General features: G+C 38.5%; 1 protein-coding gene across 3 annotated transcripts in view; it reads left to right on the plus strand.

Annotated features, from left to right (window-relative positions):
- ACSL1 (acyl-CoA synthetase long chain family member 1) overlaps positions 1–16,501 on the plus strand; it is a 48,559-nt gene that overhangs the window by 30,416 nt on the left and 1,642 nt on the right. For all 3 annotated transcript variants that reach the window (XM_087737809.1, XM_087737807.1, XM_087737808.1), the window contains exons 6-20: positions 9–108; positions 276–454; positions 3,260–3,292; positions 3,474–3,525; positions 4,331–4,404; positions 5,456–5,533; positions 6,680–6,814; positions 8,432–8,566; positions 9,482–9,577; positions 10,606–10,678; positions 11,362–11,450; positions 14,715–14,831; positions 15,395–15,538; positions 16,053–16,154; positions 16,233–16,304. In XM_087737809.1, the coding sequence (XP_087593935.1) occupies positions 9–108; positions 276–454; positions 3,260–3,292; positions 3,474–3,525; positions 4,331–4,404; positions 5,456–5,533; positions 6,680–6,814; positions 8,432–8,566; positions 9,482–9,577; positions 10,606–10,678; positions 11,362–11,450; positions 14,715–14,831; positions 15,395–15,538; positions 16,053–16,154; positions 16,233–16,304 (1,479 nt within the window). The remainder of the gene's footprint in view (positions 1–8; positions 109–275; positions 455–3,259; positions 3,293–3,473; positions 3,526–4,330; positions 4,405–5,455; positions 5,534–6,679; positions 6,815–8,431; positions 8,567–9,481; positions 9,578–10,605; positions 10,679–11,361; positions 11,451–14,714; positions 14,832–15,394; positions 15,539–16,052; positions 16,155–16,232; positions 16,305–16,501) is intronic.

The raw sequence follows: 16,501 nt of genomic DNA on the forward strand, positions 1-16,501 counted from the left end.
TTGTGCAGTGGGTTATCATTGAACAGGGATGTTATGCGTTCTCCATGGTGGTGGTGCCACTCTATGATACACTGGGAACTGAAGCAATTACATACATCGTGAACAAAGGTAGGATGCTTTCAGTAGTTCAGTGACTGAATGTATGATGGCAGAGCTGAGCAAGGGCAGAACTGTAGCCTTCTTCAGAAGAGTCTTCCATTATCGTGTTCTGAAGTATGTATGGATCTAGCCTAAACTCAATTTGTCATATTGATAATGTTGTTCTCTTTCATCAGCTGACTTGTCATTGGTTTTCTGTGACAAACCTGACAAGGCCAAACTTCTGCTAACCAGTGTGGAAAAGGGGGAAACTCCAGTACTCAACACCATTGTCATCATGGAGCCTTTTGGCTTGGATCTTGTGGAACGTGGCAAAAAGTGTGGGGTGGAAGTCTTCAGCATGAGAGATATAGAGGTAAGCACACTTAACCTACTTTACTGCTTTCATCCCACTTACTTGTGGAGGAAGAAGACAGTGTGTGTTGAACAGGTTTTAGGACTGTGAAGAAAATGTGGTGGATTAGTTTCAAAATACTTAACTATCTCTTGGTTTGAAGTTTACACAAAAAATATTAAAATAGAAGGAAAACAACTTACTGATAGTATTTCACAATGCTCGAAATGTAAAAGTATATATGCCAAGATGACAGAACGAAAGCTTGTTAACATAGTCCAGACCAAACATCAGATCTGAGTGTTAAGGCTTGCCCATGTGAAGCAGTAACATGGTAATTATTACTGTGACTAATACTTCAGAAATACTTCTTTCAAAAAGAGCGTGTGTGGGTTTTGGTCTTCTGAAAAATGGCATCTTCTGCTGTACACTGAATCTACAAAGTGTTTTCTGGGGGAGGAGGAAAATGGCAGTAAACTGTTCCAGGGTAAGTGTATAGTAATGTAGGGGAATGAGACTTCCAGGTTTTGGAAGTAGAAACCATTTTGCTTAGCGACCTAATGTTCAAGTCTTTGTTTTGCTTGTAGTTATTTTGTCTGCCTAGATCTCTTATGCAAGTTTATTTTATAACTTCACTCATTATTTGGAGAACTCTGTCCCAGGATCAAACTGCATAAAGTATATCTTTACTGGGAGATTATGAAACCGGGTTTAGCCTGGTTCCAGCTGGAGTTCTGGGGAAGACTTGGCTCACTAGGACTTGGGTATCTCTACGTGTGCTTGTCTTGTGCAGGTGTCAGTAACTGGTGTGAAATACTTCATTTCACTGAACTTGTTTTCACAGCAGTCTTAACTGCTATGTTAATAGGGCCACCTTCTGGTAAAGATACAAAAATGCCAGCATGTCTTTTAAAAGATGATTAACTGTATTGTTGCTAACCAGTCTCAGCAAGACTGCCAGGTTGAAATGGGGCTAAAAACATCATGCGGAGTAAGTGACTTACACAGTACTGTAGCTCATTGGCAAAAGGGTTGGGTTAAACTTGGAAAAAGATTGGCCCAACTGCAAGTTAGTACACTAAAATCAGCTTCTTTCCTTAAGTTTAACTCCAATTTTTGGTGGAGGAAGATGCTTTCCACTGGATCTTCTAGCTACAGAAAAACAAAACCAGAGGGTGAATGTTATCTTTAAGTTAGAAGTTTAGATGCTTAAGTAGTGACATCCAGTAGTCCTTTGTAGCTCTTACTTAGCAGCAACACTTGATGTTTGTATTAATGCAGTAATAGGTGCTCCAAGAGCCTCTTGTCTAAATTTCAGAAGTTAGGCAAACTTAAATATTTCTAACAGTGTTTCAGTGAGCAGGAATAAGTTTTGTCATCTTTTTTTAAGAGGTAGAGGCTTTTAGTGTCTGCTGAAAGGCAACTATGAACTATTTAGGAGCTTAGATTAGAATAGAATGACTATTTCTAGCTTTAAGCACTTGTTTTCTGGATTTCTGGCTGGAGGTTATTGCTTAGCTGTGCTTAATAGGTTATGTGACCAGTTCCTCTGTGTATCTTCCAGATGCTATAAGCTTGGTTTCTGATGCCTAGTATCTGTATGTATGCTGTGGTGAGTAGCTGTGAATAAATGGCTCTTCAATAGGAAGAGAGGAGTTCTGTTAAAGGACATCAAAAGAAATGTGTGGAGATCTTAGTTGTATATTCAGTAAATACTAGATCTTAGCAAAACAGGCGGTAGGGAAGTATTGAGCTTCTGGTGGTAGTTGAAATGCAGATGCTGTTTTGAGCGGACAGCTGCTTGTTGTAGTGGTAAACTTTTGCATAATGGCACTGTTTCAAAAGGACAAACTTACAGGTATGGGAATGTTAACTGTTTCTAGACTTCCCCTTTTTCTTAAACTTCTTTGGGTAATCTAAGAGGTACATCATACTAAAGGAAGTCTAGGGCTAGTAAAGGAATGCATAGAGCTATTATTGTGTACTTGGAATGTAAAGGCAATAGTGAAGTTAATGTGTCTGCCCTCAAAGGGTGCTTCCAAAGCTATACTTAACAAAAGGTCCAATTTAATTTGCACAAGTCCTTAAACTAGTATTGTTTCTAGTCTTTAATAGGCATGACAGTAAATATGTCTTGATTTGAAAGCTTTAAAGCTCATAGATATTGAACATGAGCTTTCAAATCTTTCCTCTTAATCACTGTATCCTTGATGATAAAAGGATCTTCGTGGTATCCATTCCCTTCTGCCTAAAAAGCTATGGCATCATTAATGGTCAGGCCTGAATAATCATTCAGAGAGAGGGAAGGAGAAGAGATTCTGGAGGAGAGAATCTTGTGCTCTCTGCTCTTCAGTATGAAAGGAGTACAAACCACCAACGACCCTTCATGGGGAAACTCGTCTTCCTTTTCACAAGCAGTGATGGTGTGAGGTGCTTACTGAGAGGAATCTTGTTTCATCTATTCAGTGGTTGTCAGTGGCACATGTCTTCTGCATGAGGTATAGGATTGATTGCCTGCTCTGGCTTGTCATAACACTGCTTAACCTCAAGCTTCTCTAGTGAGTGACTTCTGGTACACTAGCTGGAAAAAATACCTGTAAGTTTCAGATTAGTTATCACTTTTGTATTTGTAGAACATGGTAGTTATTCTAGATATCTTTAAAATACCCTTTAAAGCCTTTGTTACCCTTCTAGAAGTTAAAATGCCTTAACAGAGAGTCTAAATAATGGAATATTATGGTGTTTGGTAGTGTTTGTCTAGTAAATTTAAAGCAAAAAAGTTTACGTGCTCATGTCTAAACTGTCTCTCCCCTTTCCTTTCCATAGGAGCTGGGAAGAGCACACAGGCAAAAACCTATAGTAAGTATGAAATTAGTTCAAGTTACTTAATCTGAAGCTGGATAGAATTCTGTAGATGAAACTAGCAAATCTCCCTGTCTCCCATAGCTCAAAAGTAACACTAGTATTTGAATGTTTTGTCTGAGAATCTTTTTCCTTGCTATCTTAACCATACTAATACTTACTTTCTTAACTCTTATAGCCTCCAAAGCCAGAAGATCTAGCAGTCATCTGTTTCACCAGTGGAACGACAGGTACACCTCATTACATTATACAGAATTTATTATCCTGTATGTGCAAAATTAATTTGGAAGCCTTCCTACTTTTTTCAAGACTCTCTCCTGCTGCATCTTTTTGGCAAGTAGTAGCTGGGGAAGTTTTATGGTGAGGCTTCCTTTCATTCCACACCCTTCCGTCCCCCCTTGATCGATGTAGAGTTGCATTATTCGGGGGTGGAGGTGTTACATTTTTTGGGCTTGGAAATAAGTACTGAACCTGTATTTCTGTTATAATAAGGACTCTGCATCAGACTTCAGACTTTCAATTCTCCCATAGTCTTTTTTTGTACTCTAGTAACAAAACTTGTTCCTTAGCTCTGTGCAACCTTGCTGTAAGACTACTCTCTAGATGTCACATTGCTGACACTTGTCAGTTAATATCCAACACAGGCAGGGAGCAAAAGGGAAGAGTACAATGACAAGCTACACTTTTAAAGCAGATGTGAGAACAGATATTAGTCTGGGTTTGATAGCTGCATCTTCACAGATGTGTTGAATTTTGAATGAGAAGCTCATCCAAGGAACATGACAATTTCTTAAGGATTTGCTCTCCTTATGAAATTTGAGGACTTCAACACAAACTTACTACTTTACTGTTACCAGCTATTCTTGAAAGTGTATTAGCAAGTTTTCTGCCTTTTTAATTGATATACAAAGAAAGGTATTAGTATCTAAGAAGGGACTGATTGACTGAAATGCTATTAGATTGGTTTTACCACTGCTTGGTAATTTAAAGCATCTAAAAATTTCACTGTTGCATCCTGATGTGCTTCTTCCTTAGGAAACCCCAAAGGAGCTATGATCACTCATCAAAACATAGTCAGCAATGCTTCAGCTTTTGTGAAAACTGCAGAGGTAAACTGCAAAGGTTAACACTGTGGATTTGCATGAAGGGAAGAATCTCGGGAGTAGAACCAACATTGAAATCTCATTAACTTTGGTCTTAACTTTTAGTAAGATCCAAGTGAAAATGTAACTTGACAGCATGCTGCCCATGCTAGGTCAGAAGTCAATGTTTACTGGCTTATATCAGGGTCAAGAACCTGACAGATTAACAATTTGGTCTGATCCAAGCAAAATGTTATAAAGATCCTGATGTGGATCTACATTACATTCTGCCATGGGCTTATAGTGTTTGTCATTAGTGCAAGCTCTATATCGCAGGGTTTGTGTAGAGGCTAACCTTTTCCACTACGGGCAGGAGAAGCTATAATGTATTTTAACCCCCCAAAATAATTAAAGCCCTTGCCTAAATGAGCAAGAAGCATAACTGTCTTTCCTTGATACAATGTTAACTTTTAGTTTAGGGTAGACTACTAAGGTTCATCTGCAGGCTAGCTGAGAAGATGGTTCTAAGTTCTAACACGTGCAGATGTAGTTAAATACAATTGTATACTTACTTTGCCAAGTACTCTGCATATGGAATTGTTTTTAAATTAAGCAATTGGTCTCACAGTTAGATTGTGTAAGGTACTTTTGCTATCAACCTTATGGTAAATTGGATAAGCAAACTTTCTCATCTAAGATGCAAGTGTGTAGGGTTTTTTTTAGCCCCCTAAGGCATACTACTTATTTTGGTCCCCCTCCCTCCCAATGTATATAGTGGAACTTTCTGTGGTTTCTCTCGGAATTTGTTTCTATTCATAATCGTATGAACAAAAGTTGTAATAATCTGGTCACTGTACTCAACTCCAAAAGATTACCATTTCTGCAGTGTGTGTTTACTCATGCTAGAAGTCATTGCTGTAACTTTTTTAATGAAAGAAAGGCAATGCTGCTTCATTGCAAAGAAAACTGAAGCGGAGGCTGTGCTCTAGAGTTTAGACGCTAGATTTCATTGTTGTGTTTAACTTAGGCAAAATAGAGAATCAATGAGAATTAAACTTAATTTTACTAACACTTTCAGAAAACATTTATGCCTTCCTCTGATGACGTTCTGATATCATTCCTGCCCTTGGCTCATATGTTTGAGAGAATCGTTGAGGTAAGCATGTTTGTACTGAACTATTGAGAAGCTTGCTTTTCTTACCGAATGCATGTCTCAAATCCCAGTGATACATGCTATTCCTTTTTGACTGTTGCACATGTGTGTAAAAGCCTGAGGTAAGGTTCAGGAAAACAATATCCCATAAACAATATTCAGTGAGTACTAGACAATTGGTCTTCATGCCAAAATATAAACATTAACCTTAGAGCTAGGGTTAATAAGAAACTGGTTTACTAGAACGTGAGACAATCCCTTAGCACACGTACACTGCCTAGAAATGCCTTCTAACGTAATCAGTGCACTATTAAAAATCCATGCCATTCTTTAGTCCGCAAACTTAAAAAATTTGTTTTATAATGTGGCATCCTGCTTGCTTACACAAAACTAATCTTAAGTTGGTTAAACTTACCGTTGCTTCCAAGAAACTTCATAAAAAAGGGAGGTATTTTGTTTCAGTGGAGTTCTCTTCCAGGAAATTAAAATGGCTTTTAATGCCATTTAATGACAAAGTTTGAAGTTCTCTCCGATAGCTAGCTTGTTTTACCATATAGCAAAACCTGGGGCTTCATTTTTGAGGATGAGGGGGCTCAGGTTGTCTAAATACTGACAGTCTTAATAAGGACCTCTGAGCTCATAGTTAGGTGGTATGAATTATCAAAAGGATGCAATTTCCTCAAACTTCTTATATACAGTAGAGGCACAGGTATTTACTGTATGTATTGAAGTTGAATTAACACCTCTCCCTTAGGTGAGATTGCCAATATGTATGTTGAAGGTAGTCATGTCCCAATTTATGTAAGGAAACAAACAGCCTCTGGCAAGTGTGAAAAGGCACATGGAGCCAGAAACTGTCCTGGGATTTCAGTTAGGAATCCTGAGCTTTCTACTGAAAAAGTGTGTGTATATATGCATATATACATTTTTATCTATGTGTATGTCTATATATGTGTGTTTTGAAGACTGGGAACAGAGCATAACCGAGGTGTACAGGTGCCCTTAGGCTTTTAGCACTTTTTTCCTCCTGGTAACCTGGATACCAGTTACAGTATAGGTGTCCGCTGTCCGCTCTGCATAGGATTGTCATATTAGCTAGAACACATTATACATGCTATGTTTTCAGACTTTTTAACTTTTTTCTAACAGTGTGTGGTTCTGTGCCACGGAGCTCGGATAGGATTCTTTCAAGGGGATATCAGACTGCTTATGGATGACCTAAAAACACTGCAGCCAACTATATTTCCTGTAGTACCAAGACTGTTGAACAGAATGTTTGACAAGGTAAGTCTACAGGCACGAGTCTAGACCTGCACAGGGTTTCAAGAGACTTCATGAAGTCTATGCTGATGTGGTAGGAGAAACTGTTGTGCTCTGGGATGTTAAATTGGCATGCTAACAAATTAGTCTATCTCTTTCTAAAAGAGAGCTGAAAGTGCAGGGAGTAGTATTGGTTGTATTAAAACACATTCTGGCAGCAAATACTGGTGTTGAAAAGCCTGACTAGGAGACTTGGTTCTCTAGCTTGGCTAATGACTTATTTTGCTCTGAGCAAGTTATTTTAAGTCCAGTCCACAACACGAACATGAAGCTTAGCATCTGCATGCCATGCTTTTAGCATCTGACTCATGGAGCAGAATTTACAAATGAAGGTCAGGTGTTTGCCTGTGTCTGCACAGACACATGCAAGTTCCAGCCAGCATGTTCTAGCAGGGAGAACTATAAAGCAGTCAGTCTGGAGTGCTGGGGAGAGGGTGTGTCAGCAGCCCCAGTCTCTCCTGTGCTTTCTACTAGCCTGCCTAGGATCATCTGAGGTGGGAATCCAGAAGTAGATTCTTTCGTTCTTGAACTTAAGATTTTAAATCATCCTTTTGCATGTGGATGACTGACTCTTCTTAGGATACAGCTAGAGGAGTTCAAGGATACAACAAGGAGTTCTGTGACTGCTGAAGAAATGACAGATCTGTCTATGCTGTCTTAGCTAGGACACTGCTCTAATCATGAGACTAGAGGAACAGCAAGTAATACAAGGTTCTGTTTGGCCCCAGGAACAAATAGTGCAACTCAGATACATCTGGAGGGAAGGAAATTCTAAGCCCTGCCTGTGGTGCTTAAAACGTAGCCCCTCATTCTGCTTACACATTCTGTACTGGAATTTGAGAAACAGAGCCAAAGCTTGGGACTCTCTTCTTTCCTGATGTCATCTTGCTTGTTGACTCTGGTGCCTGAGAATTTCACGCTTCTATGGCACTGTTTCAACCTCACCCAGCCTTGCAGTAGCCTAGCATGGGAAGTTAAGTTGGAAATTGGGTGGTGGTGGGGAAGCTAATGCTGAAGAGCTGCTGGATCTGCCTCTTTCCAAGTGAATATACTGATCTGTGGTCTGCTGTTGAGTCTGCTCTGACTTGCTGAGAACAACCAGAAGGAGCCTTTGAAAAGTGATACAAAAAGCAAGTTTACATATGCAAGACAGATCTCTGGTATTTCTGAAGGGATCTGCATTTCCTCAGAAAACCCTGTGTTACTTAACATATTATGATGGTGTGCTCTTTAGAATATGCCGAGGATTATACTTAATTCAGCTTTTGATCAAATTGGAATAGAAAAGGAAAACACCCACTTTCATACATACATTTTAATGAAGAAATTATACATTGAAAAAGCATCACCCAGTTGAATGGAAACAAGAATTAAGTGCTAATTTTGGTGGATATCTCTTGAACTGAGGTAAAAAGGCCAAAATCAAAATCCACAAGTATTTCTTACCAGAATTAAGATGGTTACCAATAAAGGTTGCTTAATTTATTTGGTTTTCACTGTTAAGAGTCTCTATGCATGTTTCTGTAAGAAAGGGGATGGTAGTCTGTGAGGCTTCTAACCACAAATCATTTTTCTTAATAGATTTTTGGACAGGCAGATACTTCATTAAAGAGGTGGATGCTGGATTTTGCTTCCAAGAGGAAAGAAGCAGAACTCAGAAGTGGTATAGTTAGAAATAACAGTTTCTGGGATAAAGTCGTCTTCCGTAAAATACAGGTATGCTTGAAAGCCTCTGAGTCTTTGTATGGTGGATATTGGAACTTTTTTATTATGCTATGTATTTGCTCATGATTATTTTGAGAACAGAGCTCCAAATGTGCCTACTGTGTTACAGAACAGCAGTTTGGCATGTGTTTTCAATACTGGAAGTGTGAAGCATCACTATCCTATCTACTTACTAGTTTGTAGGCATCAGTTTGCAATTGCTGAATTTCATAGGAATGGTTATAATCTGGTATGGCTTTCATCACTGATTAAAGACTACCTGGTTACTCAGAATAAAAAACACAACTGTCTTATTTCCAACTGCATTTTTCAATTCCCTTTGTTCTAATAATATGTAACTGTATTAGGGAGGTTTCTCTAAAACAGTCTAGTGCTTCTCTTACCACTTTGAAAGCAAACACCGTCATTCTGAAGGAGGAATACTAAATGTGACTTAGTGCCACCTGTAGCCCCTACTGTCTCCTCACTGTTGGTCACTAAGTTATGCCTGCTATTATATCTGGCACTTACTTGCTACAGCCCTGACCTTGGTTGTACAACATGCCCCTGTGGCTCCCTTTTATAGCCTTCAGGATGCATGAGAAGCTGATAGAAGGCAGTTAAAAATAGCCATCGCTGTAAGGCCGTGACTTAAGCTTTTTTAGACTTTTGGCCAAGTGTGCATTGCAGTGACACTACAGCATAGTCTTTGTAGATACTGTATGTTTGAGATACTGTTTCTTCCAGCCATTAATGAGATTAAAAACACTGCAAGAAAGACAGCTTGCAATAGGAGACTAAGCTTTAATCTCTAACACTTGTGGGTGGCACTGTAGGTGAACCAGTGGCTGAGGGTGGGATGGAAAAAGACTCTGGAAACTTCTCTAAAATGCTTTTGGTGTCCACAGTATCTTGTGTCTGTTGTAGGCAAGTTTGGGAGGAAAAGTAAGGCTCATGATCACAGGAGCAGCACCTGTATCTGCAAGTGTACTGACCTTTCTGAGAGCAGCTCTTGGCTGTCAGGTGAGTTTCCTGGCCTTAATCCTAAACCAAAGATTTTTAGTACCTCATTCCAGCTTTGATGTTAGAGCATTTCTAGTAGTCCGATTATATGGTTAACTTTCTGGCATTCTTCTTTGAGACTAGACAAGTGTGTACTCCTTTCCAGAGTTTCTCTCTGTCCCCTGAGATTTCTGTATTCATCCCAAAGTCTTTATTGTAACTGAAGTAACCAGCTGAACTGTCTTAAGGGAAAGATTTTTGGGGGCTGCCGTAAGCAATAATTACTGTTCTTGGATTAAGTTTCTGGGACTTGCCTTGCTTTCGGAAGTATTAGTAACTACTGTAGAGAATCTAATCAACGTGATGATATTGTGGTGGTGTGGCTTTGAAGATGAGACTGGGGAGAATCAGATTGCACACATTGCATTTATCTTCAGAGCCTCTTCAAACTATGTGCTTTTTGAGGTAAAATTTGAATAACAGTGACACAGGATGGAACAAATGTGTTGAAATAAATTTTAAGGATAGAAAACACAAAAACACTGTAAAATGTGAGGCTTCTGTAACTTCTTGAAGTTCTTCAGTAGTGTGCTGGTGTAGCAATGCATTCTGCACAGAAGAGGGAAGCCTGTCTTGTATGTAATAATCAGAGCTATGATGGGGTATAGGGATTCCATTCCTAGCCATCCTGGACAAACCTGTCCTTAAATGATGTGAATGAAGTCGTTGCTAGTGCCACTGTTCTTAGTTTCTTCCTCTTGCTCCCCCTGTTGTGTTCTGGTTTGATCTATACAGGTGTCACATAGCATGTGAGATTGAGTGAAACTTTGAGTAAATATTGGAAGTGAAGGTGGAATATTAGCACTTAAAATTGTGTATTGTGCTAAATCTCTAATTCAGCAATATTCTTTTTAGAAGATGCTGAGGATTTTGCTAAATTCAAACTTAAACAACTAGAAAAAGAAGCAAAATATTACTTTTCAACATACAGATTCTTCATTAAAATGAAATTAAGAATTTTAAATAATCTTTTTGGTTTCATGTTCTAGTTCTATGAAGGTTATGGACAGACTGAATGCACAGCTGGATGCTCACTGTCAGTGCCTGGCGACTGGACAGCAGGTATGGTGTTTAATGGTCTGCCTGTCTATTAAATTTCAGGATGCTACAGAGGTCCCTGATCACATTAGTCTTCAGTACACTGATCATAAAGCATAAGATTCTGTTCAAGTGAAATGAAAAAGTTTTGAAGGGATTCCTTGAAGTTTCTGCCACTAAATAGCTAGGAATGTTCAGTAATCCAAACTTTTACTAGGTTTTGTCCTTGTAAGTTGAAGTGGATTTAGAAGAGGGGAGATCAGAGTATCAACCCTTGTAATTTTTACAGAATAGGAATCTGCTGTGTATAAACACAGTGCTGGAAACTTAAATGGCATTTTTTGGTGTTGGAACAGTCTGCATTTCTGTCAGCTGTTACATCTCTAGCTCCCTAACTGAAATCATACTGATAACTGAAACTACAGTGGGACTCTTGCTACTTAAATATGTCCGTAGTGTGGGGATCCTGATTATTAGAAAAAGCAAGCCCGAGTACATGGTTCAGCTTGTAACATTCTAGGGATATCTGAGAACTTAATGTTTCAGTCCCAGCAAATTTAAGCTATTACTATAGTGGTATTGGTGTAGTACATTACCAAAATGACTTTTCTATCTTTTTTTTTTACTTTAGCATGTAACCAGCTTATAGCTTTAAGAACCTGTTTGAACTGCTTTTTAGTCTATTGAAGTGTTACTCTATTTAATAGGTCATGTTGGAGCACCCATGCCATGCAGTATCATCAAGCTTGTTGATGTACAAGAAATGAATTACTTAGCTGCCAAAGGAGAGGGTGAGGTAAGTAATTTCAAAAGGTCAATAAAAGCCTCTTATGATATCTTGGAAAATGTTTTTTGTTCCTAAAGTAACAAGTAACTGTCTGAGTTTAGTAAAAGTGCTAAACATGGCCTGCTACCTAAAATCAGACACCTGCCTTGCCTGCATGCAATGTCAGCTAACGATTCACAGAAGCAAAACAGCAAATAGTATATTAGAGGGGAGAAAAAGCAGCTTACTGTGGGATAACAGATTACTATGTATTTATGGTTGTATGACCAATGTGCCATCTTCCAGCTGTGGGATAGCTGAGAAGCTAGCTATCTCGTACTGCATTTATCCTTCAGTAAATGCTAGCAGAGGGCTTCCCCTCCACTGCCAAGTGCTGGAGAACAGCTGATGCATGTAGCTTGCTACCCAGCATGTGATGTGTCAGATGAGGTAATTTAAAGTGGCTGAAACACCATCAAGAGAAATGGAGATAAAATGCCATGAAAGCTGCTAATGGTTTGTGAAAACTGCCTGCACGTTCTTCTGAACTTTTTTGCAGCCTGCACAAATTGAACATGTATGTTTTAGAAATTGCACTTTGAGGACTCAGCTTTGTATGTAATGCTATATGCTATCTTTTTCAATATTTTTCGAAGTAAAATACATACAGCTTGAATTTTCTGTATAGACTTAGAACAGATGTCCATGTAGTGATTTAGTTTTTCCCTAAACCCTGAAAGCAAATTTACTGTGGTGTATTTCATACGCTTTTCAGAGGCCTTGGGGGCAGTTGGGGGGGGTGAGAAATGGATAAATAAAAAGTAGATAAAGCAAGTAACTAATTTGTGACTGCAAACAATACATGATCTTTATTTGTTTTGGTTGTAATTTGTATGAGACTAGAGACAAATCATTGGGCTTTAATTCCCAGAAATACTTAAGGATTTAGTTGGGCTTGGTGGTGGGAAACTACAAGTGGAGAGCAATGTCAAGATTCTTTCCTGTCTTGCATATGACCCCATGTTTAGTATTCAGCAGCAATTTTTGCTTCACTTTAAATATGCTTTTAAAGATTGGTCTGCTAGAGGAACTGAGTATAAATTGTCATAAGAAACAGGTAAGTAGTTTTTTAAAAAACTTCTAAAAATGTTTTGCTTGCACTTACTGTGAAAGTTTGCTGCATTAGGAGCTACTTTGGACTTGAATAAATATGGTAGCCCCTTAATATATCAGGTACCATCTTAGTCTTTCAGTCCTAACTTCCTCAGTGTGAACTATTCCGAATTTAACAAATAGTGTTGCAACTAGTTCCACAGAACTGAAGCCCATAGCTATAGAATTGAGTCTCATCCTTTGCCTAAAATAGATCTTCCTCCCCATTGTCTGTCTGCTCTTCAGCTGGATTAAACACTCCTAGTCCTCCTTTCTGAGAGTAGGCTTTCGATAGTCTCCATTCTGTCAGCCTTGCTTTTTACTTTTGCCAGTTATCCATGTTCACGAGAGATAAATTTGTGAATAGTTATATATGCTTATATGCAGATGAGGTCTTAGTGCCAGTTAGCAGGATACAGATAAATGGTTTGCTGTCTCTACTGGGAAAAGCTGTCACCTGCTGTCATCCTGTGATTGTAGGAGCCATGAAAAATGAAACGTTTCATCAGTCAGCCTTTGGCTTGACTGGGACATAGAGTTCTCCTCTACCCATATCCTTCCAGATAAGCTCTGTTTTATAAAAGAAATGACTTAGTTTTTAAAACATGACCTTGGTTTGGTCACAAGTTTGGTACTGTCTCTACAAGGTCATCAGAACCCTCACTAATACTCTGATCTCCCTCCTATTGACAACATCTCCTGTTCATTGTATTGTAGTTCACCAGTATGCCTATATTTTATGCCGAGGTAAGCACTGAAAATACTTGGGAAGAATCTTTCAAGAATTGGTCTCTGAACTACATTAGTAATTTCTTCTAGTCTGAGAATTGATATTAATGCCTGAAGATTCTTTAGCCAGTTCCTTGCCCATTTTATAATTGTACTAGTCCCCTAGACTAATAGTTGGCCTAGTATTTTATCAGCCCTTATTGATATTTATCATCTGTTTGGCCTTAACTAAAAAATGGATTTTCTATCCCATTCTTCTAGATTTGTTCTAGAGTCCTGATAGTATTGCCCAGACCAGACTCTTCTTATTGTCTCCTGTCATCCACGCATGCCAAGCAGCTCCCAAGCTGGTGTGATGGTTTGAATCCTTTGTTGCTTCTGAGGACTCTTGTGTAGAGCTTTCAGGGTTTTCTGGACTCCTGATTCCCCAGCAATTGCGTGCAGTGGGCACCTTTAAGTTTTGCTTCAGTCTTGTTTACCTTACCTATCTTGTCCTCATTTCTAAGGAGGTATTTTATTGTCCTGCTGATCCTTAAATAACAAGAGTCCTGTCCTGTGTCCCCCTTCTCCCCACCAGAAGAAAACTTAAACAACCTTGAGTGTGATATTGAGAAGAAAATAGTCAAATCTGGGATAATCTCTGGATACTTCAGGCTCTACTCCATGTTCCTGACTAGTTGCTTTACTTTTATGTTCTCTTGCTGACAGATAGTCTACTAATTGTTTTAATTTAGCTTGTAAGGTCTGACCTGATTCTCTGGCAGCCTCTTCACTGATAAACCTCTAATTTTGTTGGTCCTTTTCTCATACCTTGTAAGCATGTTTTTTGATCCTAATAATGCCCACACATCTGGTTATATCCAGAGAAGTTGTTCTTAGTTTTCTACTTGGTACGCAGATCCAGACAACCTTCAATTTAAAGAAATTGCTTCTCTTGTAGAGAAGTCTTGAGTGCTCTAAGCCCTAAGGTATTAACTGCCTTACTTTTGGACAACAAACATGTGATTGCTTGATATACAGCTTTTTCATCACTAGTTTTAGCACAATGCCCCTGCTGTTTACCAAAGCTGAAACAAACATGTTGCCAGGCTGAAAGGTAATATTTCTGGATCCAGCAGAATTTCTTCAGATAAATAAAAATTAATTTTCCTCTGATTAAATTCAGATTATTCAAATAGCAGGTAGGAACACTTCTGCTAGACTGGAAGAGAACAGATGCTTCCAATTGCTTCTTATTATACTTTATACTAATGGAAAATGTTACGTCTCCAAAAACCATGAGTAGAGATTTCTGTACTAATGCATAAACTTCACCTTGTCTTTTTAGTGGGGGTTATTAAGAACTGTTCATTGCAAATAGTGTTTGTGAACTTCCCTTCATAGTAGCATACATTCACAAATGGCTGTTTTCAGGTGTGTGTGAAAGGGCCAAACGTATTTCGTGGCTATTTGAAAGATCCAGAAAAAACAGCAGAAGCTCTGGACAAAGATGGCTGGCTTCATACAGGAGATATTGGGAAATGGCTACCAGTAAGTTGACTTATATAGCTGAAATGTACTTTTGTAGTTACTAGCAGTAATTTAACTAATAAAATAGAAAATATTTGGTATTAAACACAATGAATTAGGTGAAAGGCAAGTAATTTTAGGAGGAGGATAATTACTGTTGTAGGTAAATCTGTGAGCCTGGGGCTAAAAAAAGTATTAGCAGTGCCAATCCTAAGGCTTTCCCTAGTTTAGGTTAGATGGGTGTGGAGCCTATTTTCGTTTAATGTTAGTTCGACAGTACTCTGGCTCTAACACTATTTTACTGTATTACGTAATCTAACTTAAATGAATAAACTGTCTTGGATCACTCACAGCATTTAAGCTTGTATTAAACCAGAATTCAGGCAATAGCACTTCTGGTCTGTTGTTGAAAGCTTAACAAAAGTTGCACAGTAATATCTGAAGTTGAAATACATAGAAACAAACTCTTGTTTGTCTGTTTTAATTCTGGTACATTATGTCATCTCATGTGGCATGCTTAAACTGTATAGATTGGTTTTTCACTTCAAGTGCCTCTTCTGAGTGGAAGCTATTTCTGTCAACAGAATGGTACATTGAAGATCATTGACCGGAAAAAACACATATTTAAACTAGCCCAGGGAGAGTACATAGCACCAGAGAAAATAGAAAATGTGTATCTGAGATGTGAAGCACTTGCACAGGTGTTTGTCCATGGAGAGAGCTTGCAGGTAAGCATTCTTCAGGTAATTTTAAAAATGAATGCACGAGGAGACTGCAGAAAAGAGTTATCCTTCTCTCTCTCCCGCCCCCCCAACTTTGGGACTGAAATATTAAAATTTTTTTTAACATGACACATTTTGGTTCTGAATGCAGTTTCAACTCCAGCAGTTATATAACATGTTTCTGGATTTAGTTTCAGACCTGGTAGTAGGGCTGGATTAATTTAACTGAGTATTAATGACTGTATGTAAGTTGCCAACAGTGTGCCAGGAAAATAAAACCCAAGTTGTCCATGTTTTTGCAAGTGTAAATTGAAATGTGGGTCTTAACAAGAGTAATTCTCTTTAAGTGCAAGCTTCTGAACTGCACTCCTGTGTTCAAGTAGCAGAAAGCTGCTGATTTTACAGCAGGATCAGAACTGCTGTCCAAAACCTAACCTTGACTAGTAAGAAATGTGTAGGAACTAAAGTCTTGACTTTATAAAAAGAAAAGAAAAAAAGCTTGACAAAAATTCCTCTTTAGGCCTTCTTAGTAGCTATTGTGGTACCTGATCCTGAGACTTTGCGCAACTGGGCCAAGAAAAAGGGATTTGAAGGCTCATATGAAGAGCTATGCAAAAACAAGGTGAGTCATATCTAACTAAGCAGTTAGCTGTTCTGCATCAACTGTTTCAAGCTATACAGTGTATTCCTGTATCCACAGGACCTCAAAAAATACATTCTGGAAGACATGGTGAGGATTGGGAAAGAATCTGGTTTGAAGTCATTTGAACAGGTAAGATGCTAAAGATAACTGAACACCTAATTCTTTAAACTTCTCAATACCAATATAATATGACTCTGCAGAAACTGATTTTAATTTGCATCTCAAATCTTTAAAGTGATGGGCTTTGTTATGATGTATGAGCAATCTTTTCAATAGCCTTGTCTATTACTAGCCAAGCTGCATTCCTTGGAACTGTTTTATTTTCC

Source organism: Nipponia nippon, unplaced genomic scaffold (assembly GCF_047370975.1).
Source record: "Nipponia nippon isolate SJK-2023a ecotype South Korea unplaced genomic scaffold, ASM4737097v1 scaffold_6, whole genome shotgun sequence".
NCBI classification, from domain to species: domain Eukaryota; kingdom Metazoa; phylum Chordata; class Aves; order Pelecaniformes; family Threskiornithidae; genus Nipponia; species Nipponia nippon.